At 37.6% G+C, this 12,840-nt stretch overlaps 1 protein-coding gene across 2 annotated transcripts; it reads right to left on the bottom strand.

Moving 5' to 3' along the window:
- Positions 1–954: 954 nt before the first annotated feature.
- On the bottom strand, positions 955–6,990 carry LOC129483975 (tripartite motif-containing protein 49D-like). Of its 2 annotated transcripts, XM_055281386.1 has the most exons (6): positions 6,576–6,986; positions 6,195–6,290; positions 4,252–4,482; positions 3,514–3,536; positions 2,536–2,633; positions 955–1,454 (listed from the first exon to the last, which is right to left on the bottom strand). In XM_055281386.1, exons 1-6 carry the CDS (start codon positions 6,984–6,986, stop codon positions 955–957), a joined length of 1,359 nt encoding a protein of 452 aa, XP_055137361.1. The 2 variants fall into 2 exon arrangements, with proteins under 2 accessions (XP_055137361.1, XP_063497874.1); XM_063641804.1 differs by lacking the exon at positions 4,252–4,482 and having other exon boundaries at positions 6,576–6,990.
- Between the last annotated feature and the right edge of the window lie 5,850 nt (positions 6,991–12,840).

Here is a 12,840-nt window from a genome sequence, read left to right as displayed (position 1 = left end):
CCAAGTTTATTCTATGCCAACCTGGAAGAATCTGGAAAAATACTTAAAATACATTTTAAGTATTCGTCATGCACATGTATTGTATTTTATTTTATATATGTTCTGGTGAATATCTTTCTCCACTAATGGTTTGCATTTCAATCCTTGAATCATGTTTTTTGAAACACGGAATTCGTCATTAATATAAACCAACTAATTTTTTTAATTGTTAATTTTTGTCCTGGTTAAGAAAGGCTTATGAGAATATTGTATCATGTTCCCCTTACCTTCAGGACTTGAATCTATTTGGAAATGACTGTGTGTGTTTTGAGGTAGGAGTCAATATTTAGTTACATTTTTAAAAAAAATTCAATTAATCCAGCATTGTTCTGATCACCTTGTGTATTTCAATGTAGAAGAGCACACTAATAATGCGGGATTATTTATATATGTGGTGAGAGTTCTAAAATGAAGCCCAGCATGAAAGGTCAAATGATATTAACTCAAGGGATAGATTAGTACAATGAAACATGATGGATAAGTGCAATTTAGTTAGATAAAGAGAAAGAAAAACATTTCGCAGTTATCATTGAGACTTCACTCCAAGTTTTTGCATGAAGCAAAAGATCCCGACTGTCTTCCACTGATTTTAACTTCATTCAGACATGTCTGTCATCTATTATTTCACTCAGTGGCAGTCAGAAGTGAAGAAAAAAGAAAACAGAGAATATATTTTATGCCATGATCATGAATAATGATTTTTCAGAAATTAATTAATGAAGAACCAATACATATACTTTTAGTGTTTTTACCGCATTTAATAGTAACACAATAAATGAGTTTTAATAACATTAGAATGCAATTCAAGACATAGAACAGAAACTATTTGTCCTGTTTGATAAGGCACAAGGAAGAGGGCTTTCTGGGATAAAGGGATTCTCACAGCAGATGAACACATTTCTGATTTGTCTCTGGTCAGAGGTGAATACAGCAAAAGACAGGCCCGAGAGGAGGTGAGAAGGAGCAATTAGGGATGGTGTATATAGGGGAGCTTTGATTAACATCAACAAAGCTCACAGTTCTAGCTTCACAATCCAGGAATAATCCTACGTGGCTGGTAGGTCTTCGGACATATTGCAGTGTAATTGGGAAGGTGGTAAAGAGACTGCACTGAATGTCGTTCTTAACACACCCAAGACTAAAGAGTCCCTCCTCTCCATATATATTGCCATTCCAATTCTTCCCTTGCCAATACTTATTACAGACACCAAAAGCCCAATTCCAAGAGTCCCCCACATGGGCCTCCCAGTAATATTTGCCGGAGGTGAAAGTCTGAGCACCCCATGCAAGAAAACTTGTAGGTGTTGCAGTGATACGGGGTGCATTTTGACGGTCACATCCAATACAAATGCTTCTCAAATCTCCACATCGAAAGATATGACTGTTGGCTTCATTATGATGCAGAGTAATATCCACTGCAAAATAAATAAACAAATAAGAAGAAAGAAAACATGTATAGACATGTGTAAATAAGCAAAAATTGTTCTATCAAGGAGTTAATTTACCAGGAAACATAAAGTCACAAGGACATTTTTGCTTGTAAATTCTAAAAAAGTATAGAGATGATTAATATTATCTACAAGACAAACAAAACACTAACCACAGATATTAAAAGTGTTTCGAAAACTTACACACTGAGAGCCAAATGTAAGACCAACTTCTTTCAATCCAATTTTCAAAGCAAAATTTGCACATTATATGCCCTAAATGCTATGCTGTTATCAATATCATTATTTAGAAATGTTTCTTATTCTTAAAAACTAGTGCTATCATTTTGGAAAGAATGTGAAGATTTTCAGTTACTCAAGAACTGCTCTAGATAACTGGATAAAAATCCATAAGTACATGTCATAAGTGATAATTTAAAGCAGATTTCTGCAAAATCTTTTACCAGTCTCTCTGTGGCCCTCCATTGCTAACTTGGGGCTGAAGCTGGATTTTAGACTTCACATGTAGCTTTTCATATTGCAATTAAACTGAACTTCTTTTGGTTTGTAATTTTACTTGTATTCACAAAATGATTTCTACTTTTTATTTTTACCCATTAACTCATTTTCTTGGAAATACACAATATATATCCATTTAAAAAATTAAAAAACCCCAGGAATCTCCAGTAAACTATATTCCCCCAAAGAAGAGTTCTTAGCTGTTCAAATGAATACACTAAAGAAATGTAAAATTTTGTATTTAACATTAAATAACTCACCTTCATTCTGAGCATTGTTCCATCTGCTCCTTTTTAAAATTTGCTACACTGCTCCTTTTTCCCGTTACATTACTCAGTACATATGAGGCCATCATGCATTTGTTTTTCACTATCTTTCAAACTTAATGCTATAAATCTGACTATACAGACACAGATACAAAAGGGTTGCATGACTATATTGTTCACTTATGTCTATAAAGAAGTAAAATATTTGATAAAGGGTGAAATATGTGATCTTAACAATAATAATATTTAGATAGTGGGAGTGCTGCCTGTGGTTGGAGACTTACCTCGGAATTGGTTGAGCCTGTCCCTCAGTCCAGTGATGGGCCCCGCCCTGAGCTCTAGATTCAGAGGCTGGGGCATATGCAGCAGCACGCACTCACTCCTGCAAGGAAAAACCTGCAGTTACAACATCTACAGCCATAAAATAAATAAAAGTCACTATTTGCATTTAAAAGACATTTCATGAGAATCCTTTGAACCCACAAATTTGATAATTCAAAAATTACTTTCTTTTTGAAATTAATTCCTATTTACAGTTTCCATATTTTAAAGCATAGTGGGAGAGTCTGAGTCAGAATTCAGTCTGATCTTTCTTCTTTTTTGCCCCAAATGTGTAAGGTTCCTTAGCCTTATGGCCTTGAGAATATTCAGAAATGAAATTCTGAGTTCCACTTCTTGGTAGACTCCCCTGACATCTTTGTCTGAAATAGCGGGGTTCTGGGGAGCCTGCTGCATCTGCTGCTTCCTTTTCAAGATAAAGGATGTGAAACTTGTTCTAGGCAGCTAGACCTGCCTTTTAGAAACAAGCTTTCCTAGAGACTTACACAGTTCTAACACTCCACAGTTTTTTCAATCTATTTTTCAGAACTGTTAACTGTATATATATATATGTATGTAGGTATGAACAACAAATCATCAACTTTTTCACTGCTAAAATACTTCCCCCACTTCTCTCCTGCTTCCTCTGGTGACTTTCTCACCATCCACAAAACAAAACTTCATCTTTCACCTATGCAGGCTTTTAAGCAATAAAACAAAATCAGGAATAAACATTTTTTTAAAATTTTATTTCACTATTTATGTATGTATTTATTTACTTAGTGGTCTTGTCTTTTCTGGTGTGGGAACAAAAGTAGATGCGAAAAAAAAATAAAGTAGTATCAATCAATATCTTAATCATTTATGCCATGACTTTGGTAGAGCCTACTTTGATATTCGTTGAAACCGAAAGAACATACGCTAAAATCCAGGTACACACTCACCTGTATAATATGTCTCCAAAAGCCTGTAAAAAAACAAAAAAATAGAAAGATTTAGTGCAGTTCACAAGATGCATCTTTCATTAAGTTCAGTGTGAAATCTGGAGTCAGTTCCTCAAGATATTATTTCCCTACCATCTTCTCTTCTGCAAAGCATTTTCTATTTCTTCTGTAATGAAAAACCCAGTCAGTCGTATTGTCACTAATTAATGTCCTGGGAAGGTCTGAGTCTTGAAGACATTCTCTAAAGAAGTGAAGGGAGAAGAGGCCCATAGAGTCTGTGCTCCGTGGTAAGCTCGAATAACCTACTCAGTCATCTTTCCCAGAACCTATTACCCAAATGAGTGGATCCCAAAATAATATTAATGTGAGCCTAGATTCCCAAAACTTCTGATCTTGCAATGTCCTCAAATTAACCTAAATGTAAATGAATCACTCAATATTTTATACACGTTTGACAACCCAAAATGTATTATTGACCTAGCTGGGGAATAGTTATTGGGGCTGTTACCTTGACCATTCCACAAAGTTTTGTGGCTGGTGGATAAAGTAGGAGGGATCTTTGGCCTGGTAGAATCCCATGGCGGGGCTCTACTCTCCCAATAAAGTAGCATTAGTTATGCGAATGTGTTTTTGGAAACACATCATGGAAATAAAGGTAGGGAGATGGATTTCAGCCATGAGGAAAATACTTATACATGTGAATAGTCAGAAACCTGAAACCACATTGTGAGTTTGTACCTGAAGTAGCTCCACATCTGGTTTATGGCACATTTTCATCAGCTCCTCATACGTTCCTCTTAAAATCTCCCTCCTATGAGCCATTTTGGCTTTACTTAAGTGCAGTTGATGAAAAATATCTCTCCCCTTCTTTTTCAGCATCTCCAAATTCTGTTTTTCTTCCTCATGATGACATGCAGGCATCTTCTGATACTCAGCTCTAATAGCTTCTAGCCTTACATTCACATAATCCTGCAGTGATAATGGGTTAGTCAAAAGAGAAATGTATTTATCCATCTCCTATTAAACCTCACTGATTCCCTTTGTCTCTCAAACACCCAATAGTTTAAACCTCAGTCTTGCCAGTTCTTAGAATCCACAATTTTTTTTCCTTTCCTTTCTTTCTGCATAAAGATCAACATAGATGTATCTGACCAATTACATTAAATTTATTCAAGATAATGTGTGTTCTAGGATAGTTGGAAATAAAAACAAAACACAATTTGAATTTCTCTATTCCAATCCATATTTATGGAAAAGTAAGAACAGTTCATGCTTAAGAGTTGGAGTATAGAGCTATAGTTACTAGAAAGGAAATAATTATTTCTGTTTCTGAGATACACAACAAGTTGGTTAAACTCATTATATATGAAATGACCTTAGACTAACATGTCCAGCTAAATGCATTTTGCCCAGCAAAACCTATCCTAATAAGGCTGCGTTTATGATTTGGCCACCTTTGTCTCCCTGAGTTCATTTCCTTCAATTCTTTTTCTAAGTCATCCCAATCTGAAACACAGACTTCTTTGTGGTTCCCCGGGCCTCCAAATATACACAAACTCAAAATTACTGCATATGCTGTTCTCTCCAACTAGATTTTTACACACACACACACATATACATATACATATATACACACTCATGGTCCACATATATATCCATAGACACTTTCGTGCTCTCCTTCCTCTTCAAAACTTTGTTCAATTTGAATCTTTCAGTGAGTCTTTTTTCTGACCACCCTATTTAAAACTCAGACACTAATCTCCAGTTTCTGGCCTCTATTGTCCTTTTCTACTTCCCTGCTTGATTATTCTCCAACAAAAAACCTACCACACTCGAACACATCATGTATTGCACATACTTGCATGTTGACCATTTTTGCCTCTCTCATTTGGATTGTATGATTTGTGAGGACAAAGATGATTTCTTTCTTCTATACTAGCAGATTTTCTAATTTAATGTTCAACATAGACTAGGTTCTTATGAAATACTTTTCAACACACTAATATTAGCTATCATACCCTCAGAGTATACATCCACAAAGAGAAAATCATTTTTAATATTTCTCTGAAGTCCTCAGAGTTCTCCTTATATTTAGATACTAGTTCCTACATTTTGGGCATGTTTGCATGTCTCCCTCAAGACACAAATCCGTATTTCTCACCACTTTTCTCATCATGTTATGTATTATTCAATATTAACTAGTTTAGATTCTTAATTTCATGGTTGCCCTAGATTTTCCCTGTCACTCTTTCTGCCTCAAATTTTCCATGCAATTCCAAATACTACTTGTCCACCAGCATTCAGATTAATGCTGACCCAGGCTCAGAAGGTTCACTTGAGCTTTCCATGACTGTCAAATAACTCTTATGCCCAGCATATCCAACCAGCACATATAGAACGCTGTGAGATGGCCCAATTTCTTGTATCTGTTGGTGTATAGCTACAGGTTTGTATGAAAACAAACCAGCATGCTTTGGGTAACATCAATGGTTTTGTTAGAAATCCCATCTAACAGTCATACTATTCTACATAAGAAATGAGGTCAGTTTTTCTCAATGTTTTCTTTTTTTTTTTTAATGGACTCCCAGAAACATTATGGTTTGATATCAAGTTCCTATTTTAAGAGTCACCCATTTGCCCACCCTAAGTTCCTGGAGAAGGTAGCGTAGTACAGGACTAACCTTCCAGTGGCTGATTCTGGTGGTTTCCACGTTCAGGTTTCTCTGATTTTCACGAGCTTTTCCCCATAAAGACTGCATTTGCTTTAAAAGCTTCTCCTGCAAAAGAGCCACAAATTGAAGCACCAGTGAAGACAATAAAGTAACATGCAGACCGTTTCATAGGGAGGGGGCCCAGAATGAGGGACAAGTAAGTCCCTAGGAAATGGCATTTCTTCTATTTCCCTTCATCTTCATCAAATCTCAGAGGTTTGAAGCTAAGAAAGCCCAAAAGAGAGTTGCTTAAAGGGACGCAGAGTTGGCTTTACCCAATCTCCAAGAAAATAGGCCCACAGGAATTTCATGTGTCCTTAATAGAAATAGACCTTCAGAGGCATCACTTACCCGGTGTTCCTCAGCAGCCCACTCAACGGGACAGTGTCTGTGATCCCGGTGCTCCTGAGAGCTGGAGCATAGCGAACAGAGCAGGCTCTTGTCCACTTCACAGAACATCTTTTTTGTCTCCCTGTGAGTGCCACACATTTGCTCCTCAGAGCTCAGGAATAGCCAGAGACTGGCTTTCCTGGCAAGGGAAGCCATCTTCTTCAAATGAAGGTTAGTTTTGAGGTTACTCTGCTGTGTTGACTTTATGCATTCAAAGCACTGAGTCAGAATTGGGATGTCTCGCCAGTTGAGGTAGAAACAGGGCCTGCAAAAGCTGTGCCCACAGTCTATGGTGACCGGGTCTATGAAGTAGTTCATGCAGAGGGGGCAGGTGAGTTCCCTCTGGAAGACTTGCGAGATTCCAGAATTCATGTTTCTGAGGAAGAAAGAGCAACATGTCATTTTGGGGTCTGGGTTGATGAAAAGATTCTGAACACGTGGAGATAAGTGATAGCTCTAGTTTCTTCTCTTGACAGTGGTCATTAAAGCACAGCAAACTATTTCTTCTGTAACAAAAATAAAAATCTCACACAGAGAGAGTCTCCCGGCTTTATAGTAGATATTACTGACTAGATGACTCACAACCCCTTCTACTCCTAGCTCCTGTCTGTAACATAATACTAATCTCTTCAATTTCCCATTTTCTGAATGTGGATCTGGAAATTGGGTTTGATTCTAAGTGGCCTAGAATAAATTGTAGTTGTTCCTATTCTTCTTTCATATAACTGCTGAATGAGTATGAAAGAGTGGGAAAAACTGCCTTGGCCAAAGAAATACGAGAAGATGGCCAGAGGGTCTTATGATGTATTTTTAGAGAGAGACACAACAGTGGGGCAGCAAACCACCATGGCACATGTTTACCTGTATAACAAGCCTGCACGTCCTGCACATTTATCTCAGGACTTAAAATAATATAAAATTAAAGTAAAATAAAAAACCAAAACCAAAAGAAAATAGAAAAACCAGTCAACCAACCAAATAAACAAATAAAAAACAGCAATTAAACCAATTTAGGTTGAATAGAAGAGAAAAAATAATTAAAGATATTGGGCCTTTTTATTTTCTCGTGGATTAAATTAACTTCTCCTAGGGATACCCAAACTCTGAACTAACATATGGTAGGATTTTTGTGAAACTTAAAGAGGTGTAATTATATTTCTATGGTGTGATGGTGAATTTTAGGTATCAGTCTGGCTAGATTAACCAACACCTAGGGAACTGGTGCAACATTGTTTCTGGGTGAGTCTGTGAAGGTGTTTCCAGAGGAAAGAGACATGTGAGTTGGTGAGCTGAGTGGGACCATCATCCCTCAATGTGAGTGGGCACCATTCAATCAGCTGGTAGCTCAGATAAAAGGAAAAGGCCAGAGAAAAGGCAATTTCCTCTTTCTTTCTCCTGAAGCTGGTTCTGAGGCTTTCAGCCTTGAGCTCAGTCAAGATACCGGCATCCTCAGGACATCAGCTTAAAGACAGCCTATATTTGGAACTGCTCAGACTCCATAATCAAGCAAACGAATTATCCTGATGAATTTCCTCTCCTGTAGAATCATGTGTAGCTTGAGGACAGATACATGTTCTGAGAAATGTGTAAGGAGGTTTTATTTATTTACTTTTTGAGATGGAGACTCACTCTGTCACCCAGGCTGGAGTGCAGTGGTGCAATCTCGGTTCACGGCAACCTCCGCCTCCTGGGTCAAGCGAGTCTCCTGCCTTAGCCTCCTGAGTACCTGGGATTACAGGAACATGCCAATACACCCGGCAAATTTTTTCATTTTTTTTTTTTCCAGTAGAGATGAGGTTTCGCCCCGTTGGCCAGGCTGGACTTGAACTCCTGGCCTCAAGTGATCTGCCCGCCACAGCCTCCAAAAGTGCTGAGACTACAGGCATGAGCCACTGCACCTAGCCAGGCGATTTTATTGTTTTGACATGATAGCATATACTTATACAAACCTAGGTGGTATAGCCTGCTACACACCTATGATATGGAGTACAGCCTACTGCTTCTAGACTACAAAACTGTACAGCATGTTCTGTACTGTATACTGTAGGCAATTGTAACACAGTGGTAATTATTTAGTATGTAAACATATTTAAATACATAAAAGGTACAGTAAACATACTGGTATTATAATCTTATGTGACCACCATATGTGGTTTGTGGTTGGCTGAAATGGCTCATGAATGTATCTCTACATGTATACATATACATCCCATGATTCTGTCTGTCTAGAGAGCCCTGACTAATACATAAACTATGGTCTTTGGCAATTTTAAGTCCTTTTCTTTACTCTCCTTTCTTTGATAACACTGCTGAATTTTAGTGAAAGAAATGAAAAATCTTAGAATTGTAAATATTCTCCAGAGGTCATCTAAGTCATTTTAAGGAATTTTTCATCATTTAATAAGATTAAGACTCAAGCGAGATGGCAACCACCATCACGTATCAAATTATATCTTACATATTTATTTGGTCAAAAAATTGTGTTTTGATTTCCAAACTAGGATGTTTTGGGGAGCTTTCTCATTTTTTTCAGTTTCACTATTTTGAGACTCTCATCATTACCTTACTAATTTAAAGTTATGTCTAAATGCTGAATGAATTAATTAACATTCATTAATGTCTTCTCAATCCAATTGTATAATATTAATACACTCATTACACATATATTTACACACACCTATGTGTACATACATGCATAAATATCAACTCCATGTATTCATTATGCATACATATCGGTTGCAGCAAACACTAGATATTTCAATTTTTTCAAAACTATATTGAAGAATGATAGAAAATGCAAAGTAACAACAATTAGTATCCTCATAATTCATAAAATCTATAGTAAGAATATGAATTACAAATGGTATCATTGTGTAGATTTAAGATAATGAGATATTTTTAACACTCTTATTATTTTGTAAAGGAAAGAAGATATCATTTTATCAACATAAGTTTCACTCACTGCTGGGTTCTTTGAATGCTTCCCACGATGATTCTTCCAGAAATAATTCTGTTAAGTACTCCTCAAGGTCAGGAGCTCATTCACTGCAGTACCGAATTTCAGAGGTCACCAAAATACAGCTCCCTCTAAGCGCACTCCTTCTCCTTTGGAGAAAACTGAGCTTGTCTCTTCTATGTCCTTTTATAAGAATCTGTGAAGACCACACCCACCTCTTTAAGTGGGTGGAGTATTGAGAAAGGTTGAGAATAAGATGATTAGGTTTATGCAGTATGTAGATCACACCTTTGCACCACTGATTAAATTATCATCACTCCTTAAAAAACCATGACTGAAATGAATCATATGTAACGTAAATCCTATCAGATTAGACACACACTGGAAATCAACTAAGATGCATTTTATACTGTTTATTGAGTTTCATCCAAGATACAGGCATTCCTCTAAGGGCGCATTTATTTATTCTAGAGAAACTGTGTCCTTGTGGAGAGCAGTGGTACAATCATAGCTCACTGCAGCCTTGAATTCCAAGGCTCAAGGGATCCTCCTGCTTCAGCCTCCCAAGTAGCTAGGAGTACAGGCGCACACCATCTCACCTGGCTAATGTTTTTTAAAACTTTTCATAGAGTCAGTGAATGGCTCTGTAGCCCAGGCTGTTCTCCAACTCCTGTCTTCAAGTGATCCTCTGGTCTTGGACTTCCAAAGTGCTTGGGAGTACAGGCATAAACCACCTTGTCCAGCCTTAAATGCTGCTTTAGTACATTTATAGGATATTCGAAGAGAAGTCCAACAGGAAGATAAAACTTTTTTTGTTTTCTACCACTCCAAGAGACATCACTGACTAACCAAATAACTACTAACTTGAAGTCTCTTGTTGAATTTACAAAACTTTGCCAATCTCATGGGTGAAATATGAGTTATTATTTTAATGCTTTTCTCCACATGGTGCATGATGTTCTACCATGACTAGATGTGCAATATAATAATTAATTTCGGGATTATACACAAGTTTAAGATGTAGGCTGATTCACAAATACAGAATCCAAATGATAGGGATGGACTACATTTTTCTTTCTATAACAAATATTTTTGTTGTCATGTGACAATTTAAAAAAGAAAAGAGATTTCAGAAGCGGCTACTCAAATATTTTCTGACAGAGGAATTCTTTGCCAATAGCCCCCACAAGACTTATATTCAAGAGTGTCAGAACAGTGAAGACAAATCTATCAGCCCTATGTCTGTCAAGGTTCAAAAAGTCTGTCAGGGTTCAAAAATCAAAGCAGAACCCATAATATATATGTATAATTAAGGAGATCCACATATGAATTAAGTGCAAGGAACTGGTTTCCACAGTTGATAGGCTGCCTAAGCAAGTATGAGATCCCTGTTAAAGTCAGTTAGGAAGAAAAATCCTCAGCTGTCTGGATCACAATGGTCATGTTTCAAAGCTTTGGTCCAAAGTCAGTAGGGGGCAATTGGAAGATTAGAGTCCCATTTGCTATTTTAAATGTTGTTCAAGGAATGCCTATGTCTTTCTTTAAGGGACTTTCACTGATGAAGTCAGGCTTACCTGGGTACACTTGCTAGTTACAAGAGTATGACCTTTGGTTACATCTGCAAAATACCTTCCCAGTAGGTCCTATGGGAGTGTTTCATTGAATAATAATAAGAAAGTTTGTCTATGCCACAAAATCCAGTTTCATTCTTCTACATGTGGCTTGCCAATTATCTCAGCACCATTTGTTGAATAGGGTGTCCTCTCCGCACTTTATGTTTTTGTTTGCTTTGTCGAAGATCAGTTGGTTATAAGTATTTGGGTTCATTTCTGGGTTCTCTATTCTGTTCCACTGGCCTATGTGCCTATTTTTTTTTTTTTTTTTTGAGACAGAGTCTCGCTCTGTCGCCCTGGCTGGAGTGCAGTGGCGCAATCTCGGCTCACTGCAAGCTCCGCCTCCCGGGTTCACGCCATTCTCCTGCCTCAGCCTCCGAGTAGCTGGGACTACAGGCGCCCGCCACCGCGCCCGGCTAATTTTTTGAATTTTTTAGTAGAGACGGGGTTTCACCGTGGTCTCGATCTCCTGACCTCGTGATCCGCCCGCCTCGGCCTCCCAAAGTGCTGGGATTACAAGCGTGAGCCACCGCGCCCGGCCCTATGTGCCTATTTTTATACCAGTACCATGCTGTTTTGATGATGAATAAAGGCCTCGAGTATGGGGATGTAATGCTGAGGGGCCAGACAGTTGGGTGCAGCAGTACAGCCTCATCCAGCAATTAGAGAGGGGATTGGAACAGAGAAAGGTGGGGAAGACTAGAGGCAGTTTTAGGAAAGGAACCAGAGCCCTTGGTTGGGTTGAAATGGGGGTGGAGGGCGATTTCAGCTTGTCTTCTGCAGCATGAATACCCTGACCCCCTGCCACAAACAGACATCTATTCACAGGAGAGCTGCTGTGTATAGATGTGGGAGATGAGGCTGTAGGATTGCTTGAAGTGGGAAGTAGAGGCAATACTGAGTCTTATTTCCACCCCTGCACTCCAGCCTGGGTGGCCCTATCCAAAGCAAACAAAGAAACAAAGAAATGAAAAACCTAAATCCTGGTTTCTACACTGTATAAATATATGATCCCTCTATTTCTGACATTTCTGCATGATTGCCAGTGAGACTTTTCTGCAGAAATACTCATTTATTGTTTTCTTTGGCAGACTGAAGTTTGTGAAGAGACTTTTACCATTTTTTAGAAAAAAATGTTTGCCCAAATCATTCAAGGCACTCTCTACCTATATATGGTCATACATTGTAACACAGGCACATTACCACTGGTACAGTAGAATGTAACACATTTATACTCATAAATTACAACACCCATAAGCCATTTATAGAATCTACAGAGATTAAAAAATTACTAGATATTTGGAAACTATTGCAAAATGCTTACAATCTATACAAATAACTTAGAAATACATTGAGTAAAAAATTAATCCTAACCTTAATTTGAGGAACATGTAGCAAGACAGATGACAAAAATGTTAATTTGTAAATACGTTAAGTAAATGGAGCTTGTAAACCTACGGATTATTTTTAGAATAATTTTAAAAAAGAAATGGAGCCGTTTTTAAAACTCAGAAAATGAGATCATTTCATCTAAAAAAAATCTAAGTTTGCAGATAAATTAAAGTCCCCAAATTTTGTTTGTTTTGGTTTGTAACCTAATAGTAGCTCCTACTCTAGAAATTTTGAACTTACCTCAGAAAAATATCTATGTTCTCAC

Source organism: Symphalangus syndactylus, chromosome 6, assembly GCF_028878055.3.
Source record: "Symphalangus syndactylus isolate Jambi chromosome 6, NHGRI_mSymSyn1-v2.1_pri, whole genome shotgun sequence".
Taxonomy (NCBI): domain Eukaryota; kingdom Metazoa; phylum Chordata; class Mammalia; order Primates; family Hylobatidae; genus Symphalangus; species Symphalangus syndactylus.
The sequence above is the reverse complement of the archived record's forward strand: the minus strand, read 5'-3'. Positions and strand labels throughout refer to the sequence as shown.